General features: G+C 36.2%; 1 protein-coding gene across 2 annotated transcripts in view; it reads right to left on the bottom strand.

Moving 5' to 3' along the window:
• Positions 1 to 26470, bottom strand: part of LOC112046731 (sodium channel protein 60E) — a 260429-nt gene that overhangs the window by 25274 nt on the left and 208685 nt on the right. For both annotated transcript variants that reach the window (XM_052887629.1, XM_052887630.1), the window contains exons 5-8: positions 20729 to 20921; positions 19358 to 19577; positions 12040 to 12174; positions 7497 to 7714 (exon numbers count right to left, since the gene is read on the bottom strand). In XM_052887629.1, the coding sequence (XP_052743589.1) occupies positions 7497 to 7714; positions 12040 to 12174; positions 19358 to 19577; positions 20729 to 20921 (766 nt within the window). The remainder of the gene's footprint in view (positions 1 to 7496; positions 7715 to 12039; positions 12175 to 19357; positions 19578 to 20728; positions 20922 to 26470) is intronic.

Below are 26470 nucleotides of genomic sequence, written 5' to 3'. Positions count from 1 at the left end.
GATAAAGGAGAAACCCAGTCACTATACATACTTGGGCCCAAAAAACTTAAACGCTACAAAGCTGAAAATTGGCTATAAATTAGAACTTTTAAACAGATCTCATGAAGCCAAATTTCAGAAAAATCTACGTTGGCATCGCAACAAGTCGCAACTTGATCGGATCCGTTTGACATCAATTCACCTCTCCTCCCTGAATGAAAGGGGTTAGGCCAATAGTCTACCGCGCTGGCCCAATGCGGATTGTCATACTTCACACACGCAGAGAATTTAGAAAATTCTCTGGCATGCAGGTTTCCTTCACGATGTTTTCCTTCACCGTTAGAAACACGTCATATTAAAATGCACACAACTGAAAAGTTGGAGGTGCATGCCCCGGACCGGATTCGAACCTACACCCTCCGGAATAGGAGGCAGAGGTCATATCCACGGGGCTCTCACGGCTCTGTATCAAACATAGCGGATCTGTTTCATTGAGATCGGATCTTTTTTTTTTTAAATTGGATTTGATTGTATTAAATTTAAAAAAGCAAAAGTTAAATTAATATAATCGAGCCACAGATAGCATAGCTAGGATATCTTAAAATAGAAAAATTCGCGAGTAGCGTCGCTTTTCCTTAAACTTCCATTTAAATTGATAACTTAGATTGAATGTTTGGAATCCTTTCCCTTGCGATGCGACGCCTTCAACTTTCGCAATTTAAAATCTCGTACCAGAATTTATTTCCTTGGTAACAGTACAAAGCGCGAGCGTATTGAGTTACTGACTGAATGTTATACTAGTTTAATAAGTTTACTAAGATTTACTGCATTTCTCATTTTGAAAAGATTTATTATACAAGTCTTCTACAATACCACAAAGTTACCAGTACTACCTTGTGTCCACAGAGACGTTAACATCTGATGACGAGCTGTGCTTTGATCTTTATTAGCATGACTAGTAGTTACCCAATAGGCCAGTTCTATCATCATTCATCATTTATCAACCCATATTCCGCTAACTGTTGAGCTCGAGACTCCTCTCAGAATGAGAGGGGTTAGGCCAATAGTCCACCACGCTGCGCTGGCCCATTGCGGATTGGCAGACTTCACACACGCCGAGAATTAATTCTCTGGTATGCAGGTTTCCTTACGATGTTATTCCTTCACCGTTTGAGACACGTTACATATAATTTCTCAAAATGCACACAACTGAAAAGTTGGAGGTGCATGCCCCAGACCGAAATCGAACCCACGCCCTCCGGTATCGGAGGCAGAGGTCATATCCACTGGGCTCTTTTTTTTCTCAGTCTTATCAGTTAGCTTGAATTAATGTGAAACTTGACATTGTCAAACAATGCAAGGGTGTATTTGTCGTAGAATAACCAGACAAATCGGATCATTATAATATGATAGTCTAATTGATAAGTGCCTTTTAGATCAAAACGTTTTCTCCTTCTCCTAAAAGTATGGTTGAGGTATCATTCAATCTGCGGCAGGTTTTCTCAACTTTTACATCCAGAAATACTTACTTCATTGTCAAGAAGTCTCGTCTACTAAGGAAACGTTATTTTCGTTAATTTTACACTTCTACATAAATGATACATATTAATATCCGCCACAGAAAAATATGAGAAACGTGTCATTTGACTAGTTTAAGGTTATTTTGTAGATTGCACATAAAACCCATAAAACCTTTTCACTGCTAATTGTTAATTAATTCCCATGATTGTGAAAACCTTACTTGAATTCCAATTTATCGGTCCATTGCTGTTAAATTAGGATATTTTTAGATTCATGTGATTATGCTCGTTTCGCTTTCATGCAATTAGATTCTGCATCTAATTACATGAAAGCGAAACGTCTTTCACCACGAAATCTCGAAGATAAACTGACAGGTAGTTTATAGTTAGTGGACATCTGCTAAGAACGGATTTTGCTTTCGGGCCAGATTACGGAGGTCTAAAAGCGGACCAAGTCGCGGACATCCGCTATTAATCACATAAATCTAATTGCATATGCTGATATGAAAGTTTGTTTTCTGTGTCTGTATGGTATAAGACTATAAATGCATAACATAGCGTTCTCATTAAGAAATAGTCTGCATACAACTTTGTTAATCCGGTTTAAGTTGCAAACTTGTTATCTCGCCCCAATTGTTCCTCGTTTATTTGCGCTCGCCATTTGTGAATTATCTTGTGCTTGTTATCTTGCACTTTATGACGTTAATTTGCTTGTTATTTATTATAAGTAGTTATAAGTATTTACGCTGAGAAGTCTGATTATGAATGTAAGCTGATTGATTTGTTATTATTTGGGTAATAGTAGACGCCAGACGTTTTCAACTATAAAATCGACGTCACCAAGATGCGACAAAAAACCTCTAAATTATAATATATAAATGGTTATAATAAAAACCTACGTTTTACTACGAAATCGAAACATCCTTAGAAGACGTTGACTCAACAACGTTTAGTTGCGAAACAAACATATCCTGAGAACGCTCCGGCTTCGAAGAGAAAGCTTAGGTAGAGGTTTTTCGCAGAAAATAGCAAAACAAATTAATAAGTCACCATTTAAAACGATAGGCAAGTATTAAAAATTCATCGTTAAATCAAGCACAGTCAAAATAGTTGTGCAATGCGTCAGAATTAAACCATGTACTGCGGTTAACAAACATTAGCTATAGCGTAGCCGTGAATCGATATCAGGAGCGACTGTTAACATTGACACCATATTGAAATATAGCTATTACTTGCGGTGTGTGCGTCCATTGCTTCAAGTAAATTAATGTATTTATACTAAGAGACAGTCAACTGTTTGGCGGGGGTGTTTGATTTAAAAAAATGAGTGTTTGCGCTTAAAAGAGGTCTATGCCCAACTGTAAGTGATTACTCGATGGTAATTAATGATGGCGATGAATGAAAATGTTTAATGTTATTATCTATTTGATTAAGGATGTTGGCTGATCTTTGTAGAAGTAAGGCTAAGAAGGTATTCGAACCACTACAGTTCTTTTTTTACCGAAAATTCTGTACCTGTTTGGGGTCTGAAGAATATGTTTGCAGATTAAATTCCAGCAATGCGGATTGGCAGACTTCACACAGACAGAGAATTAAGAAAATTACCTGGTATGCAGGTTTCCTCACGATGTTTTTTATTCACCGTTTTAAAACATGTGATATTTTTTTAAATACACACAACTGAAATATTGGAGGTGCATGCCCCGGACCGGGTTCGAACCCACACCCTCCGGAATCGGAGGCAGAGGTCATACCCACTGGGCTATCGCGGCTCTAATAAATGTATTATTCAGCATTAAGAAAGAGAAACTTTAATAACAAAGCTCATTTGACAGACTTAACGAAAACATGAAGGTATAGATTAATTCCAGCCTTAATCAAACACCCCCTCATAAATAACTCACTCTCTCTCGATACACAATCTCTATTATTTCAACGCTCCCAGACCAATACGTTTATTGGTATTGGTCAGTCATATATAACGGGATAAACATGTAAATTGTTAGGATTTAGGAGTGACAATCGTAACCATTTACTCTGATTCGAGTCCGTGCGAATTTATTAAATGGTCGGTCATTATATTCCATTTCTGTTTGCAATTGGAGGTCGTGAATCAACCATACATATTGATTTACACTTTTTATATCCGTTTGGAAATACATTTCGTGACAATTTTGCAGAGATAAACGCTGAATGGGGAATATTGTTTTATTGAAATATGTACCTACCTGTATATACCAATATAGTTACAGTTTCCATGAATATGTGTACATGTCATTGGAAAATTAGCCGGGGATATGGAAAGGGAAGGGGCGCATAATTATATATTTTTATATATTAATATATTTTTGTATAATATAAGTAAAGTCAAAGTCAAAATTCATTTATTTCAATTAGGCTTAGTTTACAAGCACTTTTGAAATGTCAAGAATATGTCATAATTTAATTTAATCTAATGGTGGTAATAATAGTCGAAAACTTAAAACTAAAGTAACGAGGGTTCCATACGCGTCTTGGTCCGAGAAGAGCCCACATGCAAACTCATATATAATATATTTATATATTAGTATATTTTAATTATATATAAATATATATTTATATATTTGTAAATCCGCCACTGAAGGCAGTAAAAAATACGTCACTGTGTAGGTATGAGAATATGTTGTAAAGTGTTTTATAAAAAATATAATTATATAAAATACATAAATGTACATAACAACAACCTACGTGTTCGGATGAACAAAATTCTAAAAATATATTAATTCTGTTTCCCGTAACAGAATATCGATAGTTCCGTACCTAACATTTCTCTCAATTGAATTTTCTAGAAGGCGTTATTTCTCAAGAGCATTCTAAGTTAACGTTACTAAGTTAACGTTAGAAAAAGTGTATTTTTAGAATACAGATTTACTGTTCACTAAGATATTTTGTAGAATTATTAAAAAATACCTTGAGAAAATAATAAAAACCAAATTATTGAAACTAAAATTTTGACACTAAATAAGAACAAAAAAAGATAGGCAACATTGCATGAGTTAATTACAATAAAATAGTTACCGGAAAGTAGGTAGGTATTTATTAGATTTCTGTCCATTTCTATTCCAAGATATATACAAATCATGTCACAGTAATTGTGGAAGCCCTTCTCCAAAACTAATGAATGACATATTCATATTTTTTATTTTTTCTAAAGTTTTTACTGAATGAAAAATAAAAAAAAATGCGCTGAAAAATAATCGACTAGTATTATATGAATGTGTGGCTTAATGAGAAGAGAAACTTCTTAGGTTTCATGTAATATTCGTTCCATTGTAATTTATAAGCAAATAATAAAAAACAAAGCCTATATTTCTGGCACGCCATGGCACGTTAGGGGCTATCTTTTTACGTTTCCAACAGCAAATAACATTTAACGCGTCGCCTCCCGACTGACAACATTTCACTTAATAAAATGTAAAACTTTTTAACGAAATTTCGCACCGTCCAAAGTAAAATAATTTAAATATATTTTTGCCACCCGCATTGCACCAAAGCCCATGGGTAATGTTTATTTCACGAATTTTCGAGCAACTTTAATACGAGTCAGTGTGTAGTTTACACGCCTCAGTTAGTGCAATTGGCTTATATTTTACATTGTACATATAAATCTTGACAACTAGCTATCTATCGACTTTGCTCCTGTAGGTATGTATTATTTTTAGAATACCCTGCGTTAGCCAGACATAATTCTATGAAGGACGACTGTTTGTCAGCCTATGTTTCTAACATTGGCAAGTACAGGCAACTGACACCTTGAAAAATTTGAAAAACCCCCGTATGTGATAAAATTATTATCAAATACACTTTCGAGCAAGTCATTAATTTAGTGCGCTTTCATTTGAGACCCCACTCGAGTATATTGGCAGACATTCGGTTATTCTTCCTCACTTGTATACCCACAACATCTAAACGGCTCAACCGATTTTCATCAACATGTCTAAGAACACTCGCACATAATTCACCTTTAATACTAAAAAAAAACTACATCTGTTCAGAGAGACAGACAGACACATCAAATTATATTATAGAGTTTGTACCGTGGGCTTGATGGTTAACATTGTATTATTATTAGTAGTCCGGCTGGACTGCTCTAGCAAAGCGGATGTACAAGTCTCTTCGATCATTTGTGATCGCTCTTCACCTCTCTGCCCAATAACTAATCTACTCACCCACCCTATAACATTAAACATAGAGCGTATAGTGTTCATCTATACTAATATTATAAAGCTGAAGAGTTTGTTTGTTTGATTGGTCCGAATTGAAAAATTCTTTCAGTGGTAAATAGCCCATTTACCGAGGAAGGCAATAGGCTATATAATATCATCATATTCCTACGGGAACGGGCACCACGCGGCTGAAACCGCGCGGTGTCAGCTAGTTATTAATGATACGAAAATAGGCTTAAATATCGAAAATCGACATCGTTGTTGAATTGGAAACGTCAAGCCTTGTCAAGATAATCTAAAACGCTGTGTTATTTCTTCGAGATCTATGACGTAACTAATATTTTAGGTATAGCTAAAAATGGTCAAGTGAAATGAAAGTTTATGATTTCCTCGCGGACTAAGTCGTAGGCTGGTTAAAATATTTTTATTTTAACCCCTAATAAATTGTCTACAACAATTCTTTATCAATCTAAAACAAAAATCATCACAGCATGAACTTGTTTGAAATTAAAAGTTACGCAAGATTAAATTACAGTTAAATAAAAAACACTGCAAGTACTCGGTATTTGCATAATAAAAAGTTGTTGTGAATAATTTCCTTTAATCTTGCTAAAGAAATTACCTATTTGGCTGCCGCGCAGCGTTCAATGTTCATACAATTTACAATCCGACCGGTTCTCAGAGAAATTGCAGTCGGAAGGCAAAATGCCAACTTTGTTTCATTCGATATCAAGGTAATGTACTTACATGTTTGCTTCATGAAAATTCATGAGGTATTAAGGTAATGAAAGGGGTAGTGAAATATGTAAGTATTATTGACCGTGTTTATGTGTTATTATAAAGACACAATGAGTTCTGGTTACATGGCTTTTTGTGGTTTTTAAAAATAAACGTTTTAGGTGTTTGTAATTTGAAATTTTAAAACCGTAGAGACATTGTTAGCCTGTCTGTTGAACAAACAATTGAGTTGGCCGCAGTCGAATTAGTACATTTCATTATTGTTACGGTCTATAGATCTCCTCCCTTGTCTAACTTTGAACTTTTTGAGAAGAAATTAGATGAAGTATTATTTAAGCTATCGAAATCTTACAAGTAGCTGTTTGTATGTGGAGACTTCAATGTAGATATCTTAGAAAGTAGTGTATTATCAAGTAGGTTACTAAAAGTACTAAAAGTCTATTTAAAACTTATAATTTATCAAATCTATTTGTAGATCAGACAAATATCTCTATCAATCTGAGAGAGATGGAGACATTCTCTGAGAGTTATATAATGATACAGATTTTATTGAAGTCGTTTGAGAATAAATCCCTTATCCCTTGGTCACGCAATAACTTGTTATTTTAATTTTAAAACTGGTTTCATAAAAATTTTTTTTTCGTGATTTCTACTATGAATATTTAGTAGAGAGTTCTTAAGGAGTGATAAAATTAAGAAAATAACGCAGAAAATTAATATACTTATTTTAGAAAACTTAACGACTATTTTGTGGATATTTGTTAATCAACGGCTGAACAAACCTAAATAAAAATTTGTTTCAAAGATAGATAAGATTACCTTATATACCACATAGAAATTTTATATAAATCGTGAATGAAACTGCTAAACACTGTTATTAAGCATACATGTTTGTAAGCTATTTACAAATATGTTTGACACCAAAATATACCTTAAACTAACAAATAGGCTAGCTTTCATGCCAAAAAAAAAATCCCGTAGGGTTTGTGAAAAACTGAATTTCAAAGAAATAGCAGGCGCGCGTTAGTTATATTAAAAAAACACTAGATCCTACCTCTCCGTAGCTCCAGGGACAGTGTTAGCGTGATGAATGGTGCTCTTGCCGCGCTTGCGTCTTCTGGTCCTCTTCCTGGAGTACGAGGCCAGGAGTAGGCCTTTCCTGGCGTCTATGCGCTTCTTGGAGTCCTTCGCGAGAGTCCTGACCGACAAGGACGACGGGTCGAAGCTAAATGTCGAGTCGTCCCGGTGTTCGTTCAGGTCTTTCTTTCTTTCCTGAATAAATTGAAATTAATTATTAGCTATGTTAAAAAATTGGGTCCTTGGTTTATAAAAACCACATGGTTTATAATTTTTTTTTATAAATATTTGGGTTATAAGAACATAAAGCACTTAAGCTATGCTTAAGTAAAAACGATTATATTTTGCTCGTTGCATAACTACACCATGTAAATTCATCATAACAGAGAAATAAAATATTAAAATTTTATAAGATTTTAATTTCTAAATTTACCAATGTTTTTCTATTACATTTTAATATTGATACCTATTTTATTATTTTGTAATTCTCTCAGGAAACAATTTGATGTGTAATATCATAGAGGCAAAGTTTTATAATAAATAAAAATGTTTATTTGTTCGATTGAATGCGCTAATCTTAGGAAATTCTGGTCCGATTTGAAAAATTCTTTAAGTGTTATATAGCCCATTTATCGAGGAAGGCTATAGGATATATTATCCCCACATTCCTATGGTAACGGAAACCACGCGGGTAAAACCGCGCGGCGTCAGCTAGGACCTTATAATAAGGACATTCAATTGACGTAGCCGCGTAGTACATCCCTACTACGCGGCTACGCCGTAGATCGTTCATGTATTTTTGTTTTTATAGTATGCGCGTTATCATCTGAGTCGTCCGGTCATAAAAGTCAAAAAAGATAGGAATGTGCAGCGCGCCTACCTGCGCACCCTAATTATCGATAAACGGCTACCTGCGCACGTGCTAATGATGAGTCAATAATGATTTGGACGATTCTGATTGGTCGGTTTCTAATGTAATTGCATTGCGTATTTTTTTTGCTATAAATGTGTTTACTGCAATTAAATAAATACATTCATGTGTTACTCGTTGCGCACTATGGATACTTTATTTTCTAACGTTGATCTGAAGAAATTACATGGCGATATTAGCCCTCAAGCTCGAACACTGATTCACAACGTATTCCTGTTTCTCAATGAATTGAAAAGTGATCCGAATAAAGTGGCTTCTCTAAATTTCAACAAACCACGTGAAATGGCCGCATTTGTTTGTGGTGTGAGCAGAGCGACAGTGGACCGAATCAAGACGGAAGTATCACAATCAGGCAGTACCTGTATACCAAGAACAAATTTTAAGAAACCACAAACCGTCACTAATATTGACGATTTTGATAAAAGTGTGTTGAAGCGAACTGTAGCTTCATTTTATGAGAATGGAGAGTATCCATCCGTGGCGAAAATTTTAGAAAAATTCCGTGAACAATTACCCGATTTTAAATGCGGCAACACTTCAATGAGAATACTACTGAAGGAGGTTGGGTTCCAGTATAAGAAAAATAGCGAAGGACGTAAATATTTAATGGAAAGAACTGATATTGTTTGTGCTAGAATGGACTTTTTAAGGAAATTGGATTTACTTAGAAGAACTAACGATCAGCGACCACGTTTCTATCTAGACGAAACATGGATTAATCAAAACCATGCAAGAAAGAGGATGTGGCTTCGTTCCAGATGCGAAGCTAATATTTAAAGCGGTGAAATCAAAGGATGCTGATTACCACACAGAAATGGATGGCGAAACATATATGGCATGGTTTTCCGAATTCCTGAATCTACTTGAAGAGCCCTCAGTTATAATTGTCGATAACGCAAGCTATCATTCGATACAGTTGGAAAAGATACCCACAAGAAACACGAGGAAAGCTGAAATTCAAGAATGGTTGACAAAGAAAAAGATTCCATATTCCAGCAACGAAATTATTGAAGAATTAATAAGAAAAGTAAAAGCCAGTAACCCGCAGAAGGTCTACGCTTTAGACCATCTGGCAAATGAACGAGGTCATGAAGTAATAAGGCTCCCTCCATATCACTGTCAATATAACCCAATAGAATTAATTTGGGCACAAGTAAAGGGAGAAGTTGCGAAGAATAATAATACCTTCAAGATAGCAGATGTCGAAAATCACCTCCACCGAGCCATAGAAAATGTCACACGAGAAGACTGGGCCAAATGTGTTAGGCATGCCGAAGAACTTCAAAACAAAGATTTACAAAAAGCTCTAATTAGAGATCACGCGCCGCTTATAATAAATTTGGCAGAAGACGAAGATTCTGATGATGAAGACTCAGATGAAGATTAATTTTATTTAGTTAATAATTATATAATATGAAATATGTATTATATTAAATCAAATATTGTTAATTTTTTTAATTTTGTGAACAAGATACGATAATAAACTTTACTTATCGATAATATGTCTTTCATTGTTACACCCTTCACTAGACGGCTCCATAAGACCCATAAGTGCAAGCGAGATAGATATAGAGAAATGATTTATGGCCCTAAGACTCAGTTGTTAACGCGCGTACTATAATAGTGATTAATATCCATGTCTTAACATTACTTTCTATGAATTCAATTGTACTAGTTATTATCTCTAGAAATGTAGTGCTGGAGAAAAATGCTTGGCATATCCTGGACACAGTTCCGATCCAACATTTCAATCCTCCAAGAACTGAGCATCAAACAGCGTCTTTCTTCCATAGTCCAATGTCGCATACTGACTTTCTTTGGTCATATTACACGAAAAGATGACACGTCCATAGAGAGACTTGTGGTGCAAGGAAAGGTGGAGGGCACAAGAGCGCGTGGCAGGTCACCAATTCGCTGGACTGACCAAGTAAAAACCGCTCTCCATGGATCCACGAATCCACGAATGTGCTAGGAGAGCCACACTACGGGAGGAATGGCGACGGATAGTGAGGCTTGCCACCGCACCCAAATGACGACCACGACCACTCTGTCAAGAGTGTAACGACAAAGAAGAAGTTACTTTATTTCTAATTTGCGGAGTTCTCATTTCTATAATGAACACATGTTTCTATCCAATGTTAATTAATTAGCAATTATATGTAATATTGAAAAAACGTTATATTTTGTTAACAGTAATTAGAAATAAGTTATGTTTAAAACTATTAATTCAAGTTTGTTTTCGGTAAATTAATCTCGTAGTTGTATTAAAATGTTATGAATAATGTACATATATATTTTGTTTCTTTTTATTTTGTAGTTCCATTTCGTGTTATAAATTAACTTTAGTTTAGTAACATTTACGCATCATGTAACATTTATTTTTAGTTTGGTTTTTGGTTTTAGTTTAGTTTTATGTCGCTATGTGACTACGCACTTCCGTGGTGTCACCTGGTTCAAGGTTGTCAGCTGAAAATCAGCGCTGTATGTCCAATATTTCCTTGGTACATGCAGCACAATGCTGAGCTGGAACCTTTTTTAAGGTTGTGCCAAATAATATGACATAGTGGTGTTCTGATGCTTAGACTAAGCGGTTTGAGTATTAGTCACTACAATTATTGTATTAAGTGGTTAAGTGTGGCACAATTTTTGAAATAAATGTTTTTTCTTTCTTCTTTCTTTCTTATTATCCAGCAACCTATCACGATACGAGATCGTGTCGTGTAATGTGCTTTTGCCCTTAAAGAGGCGAATCACAGCTGTAAATCACTGTTAGTGCTCGACGGGAGTCGCTCGTAGCACATCGTTAGCAGTGACGCTAACTTAGGACTTCACTTAGTTTCAAGCTATTAAACCACAGTATGAGAGTAGAAACTGCCCTTTAGTCAAGTGTTCTGTGTCCTGGGTTTGGCTATGTACAAAGCTTTTCTTTCTTTTAAGTAATTTTCAGTACTATAAAGGTAGTTGACTCATATCAAATTTAATATAAACAATATTTATTTCGTATTAATAATAAAAATATATTTTATTATATATTATATATATTTATAATATATATATTATATAATTTAATGTTCATGTTGTGAACATTAAATTATATTAATTAATGTGTTGTGAGGAAACCTGCATACCAGAGAATTATCTTCATTGTCTGCGTGTGTGAAGTCTGCCAATCCGCATTGGGCCAGCGTGGTGGACTATTGGCCTAACCCCTCTCATTCTGAGAGGAGACTCGAGCTCAGCAGTGAGCCGAATATGGGTTGATGACGAATGTTCATGTATTTTTTAAAAATTTCCAAACGTCAAAACGCTGTCGTCCATTTTGTGACGTCACAATGTTACTTGATGTACTAAACGTCAAACGTCGTGTAAGGTATTGGTTATAGTGACGCCATGAATCAGTTGAAATATAGACCATCATGGCCGACAGGCGTTTTGGCTCGTATTGTTAAAACTTAAATTTACATGTAATCACGTCTCAAAAAAGTATGAAAAATAAATTTCAATCTAGTAGAACGATAATGAACTATTTAAGACCATTTAAAAAAAAAACGCGTCAACTATCCTATTATTGGTTTCGCTGTTAGCTTACCTCTTGTGTGATTTGCGATTCCTCTTCATAGCTGAGCGCCACGACGGCGAGCATCAGGTTGATGAGGTAGAAGGAACCGAAGAACACCACCACGGTGAAGAACGATACCGACATCGGCCCACAAGACGACAGCACCTGCAATGTAGTTCATACTTATCTGTATAAATTAATTTATTTAATTGTCGTGATGTATGGAGCGGTTAAAGGGATGGATAGAACATGTGTATGTTATAATAAATATAAATTATAATGACTAAATAAATGGATCTCTATCTATGTACTCATAAACTAGCCGATGCCCTGCGGTTTCACCCGCATAGATCCCATTCTCTTGAGAATACGGTGATTATGGCCTATGATACTCACAAATAATATGGCTTTCCAGTGGTAAATGAATTTTCAAAATCGATTCAGTAGATCCAGAGATTACGCCCTACAAAACCACAAACTTTACCTCATTATAATATTAGTATAGATGGATACATAGAGAAACCATGTCTTGAAAATTCTATATAAAAACTAGCGGACCCGCTCAAGCTTCGCTTTGACTTATTAATTTATTTATTTGCACTTCTTTCCTATCCCTACCTTACACTACTCTACCCCTACCCTACCCTACCCTACAACTACCCTACCGCTACCCTACCCCTACCCTATCCCTATACCATAAACCTACCACTACCCTACCCTACCCTACCCTACCCCTACCCTACCCCTACCGTACCCCAAAAAAAAAATATATATAGAGACAAATAATTAGCAATAAATTAAAATTGCGACTATAATTTGAGATTTAAACTATCCTATCTCTCAAGTTGGATCGAACTGCACATGATGTGCGAATTTTATTATAATCGGTTAAGTGGTTTAGGAGTCCATTGAGGACAAACATTGTGACACGAGATTTATATATATTAAGATTATCGTAACTCCGATGTACTGATAAATATAGAGTCCAAATCATAAAGTTGGAATTTACAATAAATTGTAAATTAACATGATTGCGAACTTAGGTATCGAATTTCAGAGGTCAGTAGCGGCAGCTGAAATTTAGCAAACTGGCGGCGAATTTGTAAATCCGCTACTGCCTTTGTACATAGATCCCGTATGTGTGATGTTACGGTTTCAGCTGCCTCGAACATTCAACGCGTTTCTATGAAGTAGAAATTGTATTTTCGACCGATTTCTAAGAGATCATTATAGAATTTACTAGCGGACGCCCTCGACTTCGTCCGCGTGGAATTCAGTTTTTCACAAACTCCGTGGGAACCATGGATTTTTCCGGGATAAAAAGTAGCCTATGTGACTAGACTAACATTCCGAAGGACTACAGTGTAAAAGTGAATAAATATTATGACCTAACAAATGAACTAAGAATGGCTATGCAGTTAGTCTGTACGCCGTAAAAGTAGGTGCGAGAGGATTACCAGCAAAATCTCTCTATAACTTGCTTAAAGACCTTGGCCTCTCTAGAAGTGCAGCTTGTTCTTTATTAGAACGAGTATCCAAAGCTGCTCTAATGGGATCTTACTTACTTACTTATCTTAGGGAGAACAACACGAGCAGAGAACGGGGAGTGTTGATCGATCGTCAAGGAATTCCTTAACCCTACATCCTGTAGTCACAAGTTCTGGACTCTGCTTGGTGTTCTTCTCTCTACCGGCACCCGCACGGTGAATCCATGGGATGCTAAGATATTCGTCTCTTCTTATAATCCAGAGTAAAATCTATTTCCATTCCAAATTTCAGCCAAATCGCTTCAGTAGCCGCAGCGTAAAAGAGGAACAAACATACTTATACACTTACACACTTTCACACATACACACAAACTTTCGCCTTTAAAATATTAGTGTGATTAGAACGAAGTTCTTTTATATGGCTTATTAGAACGAAGTTCTAATACATACAGTAGACTGAACCAGCAAAAATCATCAATAAACCTGAATTCCGAACCGGTGGTAGAGTATTTACAAATAGTCAAACTTGACGTTTCAAAAGTGCTTGTATAAACTAAGCCTACTTGAAATTAATGAATTTTGAATAAATATAAAAAAACTACCAGGGTAGCAGAAGTTATGTAGCGGTTAGATTCTGTATACTATGTAATATTGTTGAGTATGTCTACGTGTCTAGTTTATATATCGATCTAGTTTATAGATGAATAATACTTATTTTTATTGACCCATTCCGCTCCTTAATAATGGAAGTTCAAAATTATTATTTTAGCTCCAATCGCCACGCCAGCAGTCGAATTCCAAAAAATAGAAAAATGCAAATAGAATACAATTTTTCAACGGGAAGACACAACCCAAAAATTAAAGGTATAGAATTAGAAAATTTAGACTACTACGCTACTTTAAAAAATGAACCGTTTTTTCTTACAATAACTGAAATAAAAGTGCTACATTCAAAGTAGGTACTAGTAGGAACGTAGGAGCGCGTCTTTTAAGAATTCAAAACCCAATACTAAAAACGAATAAACCAAAATTTAAAAAAAAAATCAGTGGCTATGTCAACTAAAGCCTTACAAACAACACAAAGCTAACAAAAATGTTTACAGCGAATCTGTAAGCATCTTAACATGATGTAAATGTGGTTGAGGAAGTTTAAATCGGCTTTACGTTTACTTACACAAATTGCCTCTGACATTTGTCACGCAACCGACCGAATGTGAGCTGAGATTAATATTAAACGCTTCACATAAATACACGCATTGACGCCGTATTCCGAAGTGGGATACTGACTATGTAATTGACAAGTCGACGCCCCGCCGATTCACCCGCGTAGTTCTCATTCCCGTGAGCATGCGGGAATAAAATATAGCATGTGATAGTCACAAATTACGTAGCTTTCTAGTGGTAAAAAATTTCAAAATCGATTCAGTCGATTCAGAGATTACCTACCCCTACAGTAGGTACCTACCATAAAATTACCTCTTTATAATATTAGAGTAGATTGTCACGCTGTTTTTACTTAAATATAAATAACTAAATATTGAAATAGACTCGAGCCGTGATAGCCCAGTGGATGACCTCCGCCTTCGATTCCGGAGGGTATGGGCTCAAATCCGTTTCGGGGCATGCACATTAAATATCACATGTCTCAAACGGTGAAGGAAAAACATCGTGAGGAAACCTGCATACCAGACAATTTTCTTAATTCTCTGTGTGTGTGAAGTCTGCCAATCCACATTAGGCCAGCGTGGTGGACTATTGGCCTAACCCGTCTCATTCTGAGATGAGACTTGAGCTCAGCAGTGAGCCGAATATGGGTTTTGCGGTAGTTAATATTTTTTTAAACATAGATTAATACTCGTAGAGCTTGCAGACGTTCCAGTTAGAAAAATAAATTTAAAAGAACTGAATATATCATAGAGAATCGTAGGTTAGAGTATTATATTTTTATTTTATCCGTAAATACAGTCTGTATAATATGCGGACGTACTAAGAAAGTACTTTCGAAAATAAAACCCTAATCACATAGGTAAGGAAGAAGTTGCATAAAAAACCCTTATTTAAAAAAAATCGTTACCCAAGTTAGACAATGTTGGATAAATAGAAATATAATGGCATACTTCATTAACATGAAGGTTAAAATAATTGTAGTAATTCCATCAGAAGAGAATCTGCAAAAAAATATTTTCCACAGTAATGACGTCGTCCCAAGTGTCACTTCGAAATATATTTCATCTCTTTGATGTCACGAATATCGTGGGGACTCATTAAAATGGATAAAGTGATATTTGATTGCTGTTTGCATTAAATATGGTAATTAAGCGTCTATGTTATCATTGCAATGGATTCGAGCGAGTAATAAACTGACGAATTAATTTTTTTATTGAATATGTAAATGAAATTGATTTTCTGTTAGATACTATTTTCTTATATACAAAAAAGCGCTTGACTGCAATCACGCCTCACGGCAACAATATTTTATACCATAGATGTGTTACGTGTTTACAAAATCAAAAAGAGATCGGAATTTAGCTACTTCACTTAGCACAAGTATGTGTTTTATACCATTATACATTTATGTATATTTATAAAGTTCCTGAACACACAACTCGACACTGTATACAATATTCAGGTATTTCTTATTTAAATAAGTTTCGCTGTTTACTTTGCGACTCAATGAAATTAAGACAATTAGCCGCTTCTTAACCGACTTAAAAAAAAGTTTTTTTTTAATGTTTGTCATCGCATAGCTTCGTCATTTTCTTACCAATTTTAAAAATTCTTTTTTTGTTTGAAAGCGTATAATTCCAGATTGGTCCCATTTAATATGAAAATTATTTGCTAGGTCGCACTAAAAACAGAAAAATAAAATCTTTTAAAAAAAAATTGAACTGACTTCAAAATCACAAATATTAACTAAAAAAGTTAAAAATAACATCGTACGTGCTACCTTCTGATCACTTTTTTTGACAGTTTTGACTAGCGCTAGTAACACATCTCTATTATAAAATCATTGTCTTGCTGTATTATTTGACTTCTCAAGATACGTACGAATAAAGTAAAATAAAGAATACTAATAAGAAGTCATAACTGAACTAGAACTTTGATGTGTTCGTACAATAGATTCTCAAAATTTTTACGATGTTTCTAAAATGGTCTTTAATGTACAACCCTATTAGTTACCCAATACCCTACTTGAAATAAACTCTAGAGTCGAAGGTACAAGTATCTAAGTGTGGTAAGTGAATATATCCCTTTGTATATAACGCTGGGGCTCTGAAAGGCTGTCATAACAAAGGCTGTAGGTATTCCGGGACCCTTGCTTAGAATTTAATTATTTAGGGCACGGGCAGACAGCCTCGTGTGTTACGAACACCTTACGGCCCAAGGGCGATTTATTAATTGAAGCTGTATCAAGTATGAATAAATAAATATAATGTATTATTTACATATCATGTATGTTTGTTCATCCGTCATAGCCCAGTGGATATGACTTCTGCCGATTCGGGCGTAGGTACGATGCCGTGTAGAAACCGAAAGGGGTGTGGATTTTCATCCTCCTCCTAACAAGTTGGCCCGCTTCCATCTTAGACTGCATCATCACTTACCATCAGGTGAGATTGTAGTCAAGAGCTAACTTGTAAAGAATAATAAAAAAAAAGGTTCTAATCCAGGGCACTCTTTTTTTATTTTTTATTATTTACAAGTTAGTTCTTGACTACAATCTCACCTGATGGTAAGTTATGATGCAATCAAAGATGGAAGCGGGCTAACTTGTTAGGAGGAGGATGAAATTCCACACCCCTTTCGGTTTCTACACGACATCGTACCGGAACGCTAAATCGCTTGGCGGTACGTCGTTTTTTTTGTCGGTAGGGTGGTAACTAGACACGGCCGAAGCCTCATACCACACAGATCTGGACCAATTAAGAAAACCTCAATCGGCCCAACCGGGGATTGAACCCAGGACCTCCGTCATGTAAATCCACCGCGCATACCACTGCGCCACGGAGGCCGGCAAAACCTCACTCACCTTCGTTATGTGTTCTTTTCAGTTATGAAATTAAATATCACGTGTCTCAAACTGTGAAGGATTACATCGAGACGAAACTGCATATATATGAAAATGTTTGTAATGCTCTGCGTGTGTGAGGCTGCCAATCATCATTGGGCCAGCGTGGTGGGCTATTGCCTAACCCCATGTGGAGACACATGCTCAACAGTGAGCCGAATATGAGTTGTTAATTTATTTTTGTTACGTATTTTTGTATGTAAGGAATAAATTTAATAACTACTTGACCGTTGTTAACTATTCTTTCACCGATAAGCAAACTACTCAGAAATGGATTTTAAAACTAAAAAAACCAATGTTGAACAAAGGTTATGGATACACAATATTTGTCAGTTTGCCAATCCGCATTGAGTCAGCGTGGTGGGCTAAGTCCTAACACATCTCATTCTGAGAGGAGACTCGTGCTCAACAATGAGCTAGCTATGGGTTGTTAATGATGATGATGACTTACTTATGTTAGGATCATAGGCTGACAAACTGTTAGCCTTCACAAAATGATGCATATCTAGCTACCGCTTTTAGTTCATTTCTATTGTTTTAGTAATATAAAACACTTGGTGTAAGCATCCCTGCTATTATAAAAATGGTGCCCGACTGCCACAACCCTTAAGTGTAGGTTAAAATATCCCCATTCCCTTTGTGTAGTTCCTACCCTTCAAACGGCCGGGGCGCCCTTATCTTAACCGAAAGGGTCAACAATGGTTAACCACTTCACATTGTAGATGGTAGAGCATAATATTATTTTGCTATCTGTGTGTTTATGTTAAGCCTCGGATACATACGGTCCAATTATATAAAATTACTAGCTGACGCCGCGCGGTTTCACCCCCGTGGTTTCCGTTCCCGTAAGAATACAGTGATATTATATAACCTTATCAGTATACTGAAAATAGCCCTGAGTGGGAGAGTCAGTGGTTTTACACCCTTGTGACTCGGATAGCACGTCAAGTAGATTGTAGTGTTTACCATTAAGCCTGTTAACCCGCATTGTAACAGCGTGGTGGGTTAAAACTCTATATCCCCTCTCCTTAGAGGCCTGGAGCTGTAATAGGCTGTAAAATAGTGTGTTGATGACAACGATGATGAAAATCGATTTTCTAAAACTTTCTATACTCCTGAAGACCCGCAATTTAAAGCATTACGAGTAAATACATTCACTTCGCTGTTTCGACGAAGTCATAAAGTGAGCACCTCATGTTCGAACTTTCGATTGCTTCGAGTCCTTTTTGACTCGGGCGCAAAACCGACAGTGAAAGTTGAACGAGGATAAGCGAGGTTTTATTAGGCGAAGCAAAGTTTGTCCCTACACTATCCTATTCGAACTTCGCGAGTAATGTTTAGTTTGAACAGTGCGTGTTGCCAGTGATGACCTATGTACCGAGACTTGGTCGCTAACTATGGGCCTCATAAGAAGGCTCAGAGTGACACAGCGGCCGATGGAACGATCTATGTTAGGAGTATCTCTGCGTGATCGAATCAGAAATGACAGCTCAACGAGTTGCGAAGCTAAAGTGGCAATGGGCGGGGCACATAGTTCGAAGAGCCGATAGACGTTGGTCTCCCAAAGTGCTGGAATGGCGATCCCACACTAGTAAGCACAGTGTGGTAAACCCCCATCCAGTGGACTGACGACATCAAGTGAGTCGCAGGGATTCGCTGGCTGCAGATGCTCAGTATCGTGATGTTTGGAAGTCCCTACAAAAGGCCAATGTCCTGCAGTGGACGTCCATCGGCTGATATGACGATGATGATGAGTAATGTATTCGGGATGCTAGAGATTTGTTTCACTCACCATATTATAAACGTTCTCCCAATAGTCGAGTGTGATCAGTTGAAACGTCGTGAGCATCGACCAGAGGAAGTTGTCAAAGTTGGTATACCCGTGGTTGGGGTTGGGCCCCACGCACAGGCAGGTGAACTGAGGAGGGCAATGCCTTGCGCCCGTCAGGTTCCCGCAGATTACGGGCACTTCTTCAAGATCCACCATCCAATGCGCAGGATCGCTGATCCAACTGTAAAATACAAATAAATTAGGAAGTTCTGACTTAATTAGTTTCACAACTTGCTCTACTATGTGTGGTCTGAACAAATCTAATCAAATACGATTTTTTTGAAGGATTCGTTTATAAATTGACTGATTCAGTGGTGACCCTATGTGGATTTAGTTAGATCAAGAGGTCCTGAAAATTTGACTTCAGAGTCGGGCTATAAAATACTGAAAATTTCTTCCAAGATTTTCAGTATTTAGGAAAAGTTCTCGGTCCGGGCATTGGAAGTGGGTACTATTGTAAACTCTATCCGACTTTTAGAGTCCTAGTCTTCGACATATACATGGACAAACATACTTATACACAATGATACATACACGTATGTTTGAGACACAGGTTTAGAAGCTGGTATGTACTAACATATACCTAAGCTGTGCGTTTATAACTGTAGGCTGAATTAATAACTTCTTATTTTTAAATTGGTTAAAAATTGGTACACAGTATTAAAACACTCCAATCCGCATTGGAGCAACCTGATCTAAATTACATGTATCCTCGCCTTGAAAGAGGGACGACATTATCTCAGATTAATTTTTTTCGAGTTAAGAATATGAGTTTAAATTCCGTCATACATAATTTGATATAGCGCCGTGATCGCTTAGTAGATATGGCCTTTGCCTCCAATTTCGGAGGCCGTAGGTTCGAATCCGGTCCGGGGCATGCATCTCCGACTTTTCAGTTATGTGCGTTTTAAGAAATCAAACATCACGTGTTTCAAACGGTGAAGGAATAACACCGTGAAGAAACCTGCTTATCATAGAATTTTCTTAATTCTCTACGTGTGTAGAGTCTGCCTATCATGGGCAAGCGTGGAGGAGTATTGGCCTAACCCCTCTTATTCTGAGAGGAGATTCGTGCTCAGCAATAATCCAAATTTGGGTTGATAATGATGATGATGATGAAAATTTCATATATCATCATTTATGGTAGTTTATATAGCTTATGTCACCCGGGTTATTATTACGAATCTTTTGACACCTAATTTATTTAAATCGATCCAGTAGTTTAGGCGCTACAGCGAAACATACGCGCACACATACACAGAGTGCCAAAATCATTACCTTTCCTTTTTTATTCGCCGAAGTCGGGTAAAAATGTCAGAGAAGATCACTCACCTCGACCACATCTCATCCGTAAAGTTCTCCCCACTCGGCACAATCAGGTTCTGCACACACTTGTTCCTCAGCTCCCCCATATACACTTGCAGTGCGAACAGTGCGAACACCATCAGACAGAAGATCGTCAGTGTCATTACCTCGGCGAGCTGCTTGAACGAGTGGAGCAACGCGTTGATGATGGTTTTCAGCCCTGCGAAAGGTATTCCAATAAATAATCTATACTTATAATAAATCTGTAGAGAGGTCAATTCTGTACACGAAATATATTTCCAAAATAACTATCAGGGGTTGATTAGTGATCGATACTGATGCCAAAAATGCAATCAGTAAAATTTTTGTCTGTCTGGCTGCCTGTCTGTATGTTCTTTATAGAAACAAAAACTATCTGACGGATTTTAAATAAACTTCTTACAATTATTCTTCATACTCCTGGGCAGGTTATAGTATACTTTTCATCACGTTACGATCTATAGGAGCAAAGCAGTGACAAGGGAAATGTTGGGAAAACTTACTCCATTTTCTAAGCTTCCGTCGCGTGGTATGGTAGGGGTAGGGAAGGGTAGGCATAGGGTTGAGTCCCTACTCATCCCCTGTATGGTAGGGTAGCTGTAGAGTGGGAGTAGGGTAGGGTAGTAGTAGGGCTTCACGCGGACGAATTCGCGGGCGTCCGCTTGTAATTATTATTAGCGAAAAATTATACACGTAATACGCAATGACTCATAGGTTCAGTGGTTAGCCTATGTGGTTTCGGATCACAAAATCCTAAGTCAGGTCAGATATTGAGATTTTCTTTCATCTAAAAAATGATCTGTTTAAATTTTCAGCCCGGATTGGGGAAGTTGATCGTTTTACACTCTCGCGTTCCGAATAATCCGTCAACCCCTCGCCCCTAGTTATAATTAAGCCCGCATTGTAGCATCGTGGTGGGTCAAAGTACCAAATCCCCTTCTCCTATAAGCAGGTAGGCCTGGCCTTGTACCATTTCGTTAAAGTAGGCTGATAATAAATGAACGCAATAGACCAAGGCCTGTGATAACCAGATACAGCTTCATTTTATGAGGGCTGACAGTGTGTCAGTCTATGAAGATATAATATACTAGTGGGCGCCTGCAACTTCCACGTGAAATATTTTGAAAGCATATAGATATACACTTCAATTTTATGTATATCTATTGATTCTTTTGAAAATATATATAGGTACCTACATTAAGAAATTAAATATCACGTGCCTCAAACGGTGAAGGAAAACATCGTGAGAAAACTTGCATACCAGAGAATTTTCTTAATTCTCTGCGTGTGTGAAGTCTGCCAAGCCGCATTAGGCCAGCGTGGTGGACTATTGTGGACAGGTCTAATTTGAGACACAAACATTTTGAGAGGATACTCGAGCTCAGCAGTGAGCCGAATATAGGTTGATAATGACATAAACATCTCAATAACATGTTTCATATGAAATGAGCGTCTTATACCAAAAGTAAACCAGATTCAGTAGCGTGTGTGAATTCAACAGTAGATAAAGTAAATACAAAAGGTGCTTTCACATAGCACAATATGTAAAAGCTCACGTTGAAAACTTTATGTGGCGTACAAAATAGAAAATATATCTCCGACAAAGGAAATCTGAGAAAAGGATCTACCATCAAAAGCCGAAACAAAGTCATGTACATTCGACCTCACTGAAAATACCTTCGAAATACAGCTCCATTTTTCAACCGTTTTCGTCCAAGCCTTAAAACAGATTGAGAGCTATTTAAGGCACGAAAGAGCAAGAAAAAATAATGCTTTCTCTAAGGATTCAGTGTTATAGCTCGGAGGTGGTTCCTTTATGTTTTTTTTTTTAATTTTGCAGCTTTTGATACGCTTTTAAAGTTATACGGTTCTATACATTTGAGTTTAGCTTGCATTTTTAGTACCTCTTTTAATTAATTTCTGAATTAGTATTTTCTTGAATGTTAATGTAAAAACGGCATTCAGGGAAAATTGAAATATGCAACACCTTTTCAAATCTTGAAGTTAGTTTGAATAAGATAAGTGTCAGGCAGTGTATAAAATTTAACTATTTACAAACATTGTCTTGACAAATACAAATATGGTCTTTTTAACATAGGTACAAGTGGAAGCGACTTCAAAGTCGTATTTCGGTTATTTTTATTTAACATTTTTCATAAACCGATTTTCATAAAAAATTAAATGGGACCAACAGAAGTATACTCTTTCAAACAAAAAAAGAATTTTCAAAATTGGTTAATAAATGACGAAGTTATGAGGTAAGAAACTTTTAAAAAAACATTGTACGCGTTAAATTAAGAGACTCCTTCTTTTTTTGAAGTCGGTAAAACATGTTGTAAAAAGTTTTGAGGTAAGTACAGTATTTAGTTATAGATATAGTTAGATAAGTATAGCATAGAAATGTATCACGTAATCATCGAGGCAATCCAGCTACTCGACGTTACGAATACAGTGAGAAGACTTAAACGGACCAATTTTTAATGATTTTTTTTTTATAAATTTTTAATAGTGTTTTGTATTTTATATTTATATTGACATTGTTAAAAATTAAAAAAAAAAGAAATGAGAGTAAATATATTATAAGATTAGGTTAAAGTTAAATCACTAATTAGTCACATAAGTAGGCTAGATCGTAATTTTATAAAGTACCAAATTGGTACTTTACAACAGGGAGAAAAAAAATAGAAATGTAAAATAATCACATACATAAATGAAACGAAAGGTACCATAATGGAACAAACCCGAGTATCGTATGCGTATTAGTTCAAATTACATACATGAGCTTCGCAAATCTTATAAGCCGGGTAATATCGAATGATCAGAGCCGATGTAAGTCCTAGATTATTACAATACGTTGCAATTGGTTCTCTAATCTTGAAATTTGGTTATCTGTATTTATACTCAACGATATTTTATACTATTCGGTATGGCACTAGAGCGTCGAAACTGAGGCGAGCAAAGGCGTCTTATTTTAATTTAGTCACATAGTGAACAACGAATGTTCTTTAAACATAATGATACCTAAATATTGTCTACAATGTCGAGTTGTGTGTTTTGGAAGTGTAAAAACTATATATGTATATTTATCAGGTGAACTGATATCAAGCAAGTTACAGGGTTTCGCTGGATGTAGGCGGCTCACGATCTGGATGTTTGGAAGTCCGTACAAAAGGAAAATGTCTTTTGTAGGGACTGCAGGTCAAATGACCTGTAGTGTAAGTCCATCAGCTAATTTGATAATAATGATCATTATGAGGTGTATGCTAGGGGTTGTGTAGAAGTATTGTAGGGGTAGTGTCGTCAGTGCTGTAAGGGTAGGTTAGGTGTATGGTAGGGGTAGGATAGTGGTTTTGATCCTTCTATCAGGCACAACAACGTTTGCCGAGTCAGCTACGAATATATACATATAAAACATGTGAAAATAAAAAATAGAAGAGAATGAAATAGGGATTGAAAGTTAACATCGATTTCCACACGGACGAAGTCGCGGGCGTCCGCTAGTTAATATATAATGTAAGTAAACAGAAAAAATTCAAAATTCATTTATCTCAAGCAGCCTCACTTTTAATACGTCAGTTGACTATTTATAATGATGGATGATGATGGCAGATGGCAGGTTCTGCTGAGAAGCTCAACAGTTGCTCTTTTAAAATAACCATACAGTATTATATTTTACAATTGATGACAACATTACAATTTCTTATAGTTTTATTTCTATAAGAAATAAAACTATAAGAAATTGTAAAGTTATTCTTCCTGTGTGAAGGTGGAAGCTGATCCAATGGTCTCCAAGCATCTTTATCATTGAGGAACTCATCAATGGTGTAGTAACCTCGACTAAATAAATGTTTTTTAACACATTGCACACAAAATTATGCATATGTGCGCTTAGTGAAGTGGCTGAGTTTGAATACTTTTTGCGGTGATTTTGTAGACACGTAACATATCTAATAGTAGAAAATATCGTTGTTTATTCTAATAAATAAAGAGGTACGATTTGTGAGGGTAGGGGGTAATCTCTGGATCTACAGAACGCATGTTGAAAATTCTTTTACCAATATAAATCCACCTTATTTGTGACATAGACTATATCTACATTCCCACGGGAACTGGAACTACGCGGCTGTTTGTTCTTTTGTTTTCATATGTTTAGATTGTTTTAATAGATAATAAATTTTGTACAAGACCAAAACCATAATTCAAGTTTTCATTTACCACAATTTCTACCAAAAACGTCTTTTTACGCTTATCGCCCTATTTTAGCTAATATTGCGAACGATAATAAAATAACCATATAGCGCGGTTCAACGAAACGACGAATTTCGGGGTTAATGGAACGGTAATTGTGGTTCTAAAATTGGCTATATTCAATTAGAGCTCTAAGAAATATAATTTTGTGGGTATGACATTCGTTTTTCTGGCAACGAACCTTTTAGTGGCGTTCTGACCCCAATTTGTGCTTCTTCGTGATAAAAGTATATTTTTGCTGGGTGAAAATATTTGATTAAGAACTTTAAAATTAACCTAATATTGTAAAAAATTATAACGGTTGTTTGTTTTTGTGAAATGCCAATACTTTTTTTTTTTTTTTGATAAATGATCCTTCGAGAGTTTTTAAAATATGTAATTAAAATATTCGTCATTGGTTTGCCTAAAAAAAAATCAGTCCAGGATATGATTATGAGAATGTCCAAAATCCAGGACTGATTTTTCGCAAACAACCCGTATTTCGAGACAATTATTGTCACATTTTAATCAATTTACTCAAAACTTTGAAAAATTATATAATTGAACCTTCCTCACGAATCACTATCTATTAGTGAAAACTGCTTGGAAATCCGTTCAGTATTTCTAAAGTTATGGCGCATACAAAGATAAACGCGACATAGTTCTTGTTTTATAGGTAACTCCCAAGTAATAGGTAACCCGCGGGGTTACTTCCCGTTCCCGTGGGAATATGGGGATAAAACAAAGCCAATGACGCTTGTTCTATTAGTAAAAGAATTTATAAAATCGGTTCAGTAGATCCCCAACAATACCACAAACTTTACCTCTATAAAACATAAAATTGAAAATTTTGAAAACCCCCGATTGTCATGAAATTATTAATTACACTCTCGAGCAAGTCATCAATATTATTGTATTTCAGTCCGCTTTCATTTGAGACCCCATTCGAGTATATTCTTCCTAACTTTCACTCCCCACAACTTTTTCACGGCTCAACCGACTTTTATCAAGCATGTCTAAGAACACTCGCATAATATAAGTTTAATAAAAAAAAACCGTTCTTGAGCTATGGCGCCACAGACAGATTGGCCGACAGACAGACAGACACCCCTATTTTTTACGTCGGGGTTTAATAATATTAGTATATATAAGTATGTAGAGAAGTACGAATTGGATACGCGTAATTGCACGAATAACACCATCGATCGTAGATCGTTAGATGGTCGCGTCGCAAAGCGTCGCGGAATTGTCATTGGTTTCGCACATTGAGTATGTCATCACTGTAATACATTTCTCTTTATTCATGTTGTGGCTTGTGTTTTTACACTTCCAAAATGAATACGAAGGCATTAAAATAAAAAAAAAAATTGAGGGATTAAAAAAAAAAAACAGTAAATATATTTTTAAGTCGTCCACTCACAGAATGCGCTTGTTACGTACTAAGATAAAATGTGCGTGCACGTCTTTGGGTAATTACATAAAATTGTGCGTTCTTTAGTATGG

The sequence above is a fragment of the Bicyclus anynana genome, chromosome 20, assembly GCF_947172395.1.
Source record: "Bicyclus anynana chromosome 20, ilBicAnyn1.1, whole genome shotgun sequence".
Classification (NCBI taxonomy): Eukaryota; Metazoa; Arthropoda; class Insecta; order Lepidoptera; family Nymphalidae; genus Bicyclus; species Bicyclus anynana.
This window is presented reverse-complemented; position numbering and strand designations above follow the sequence as displayed.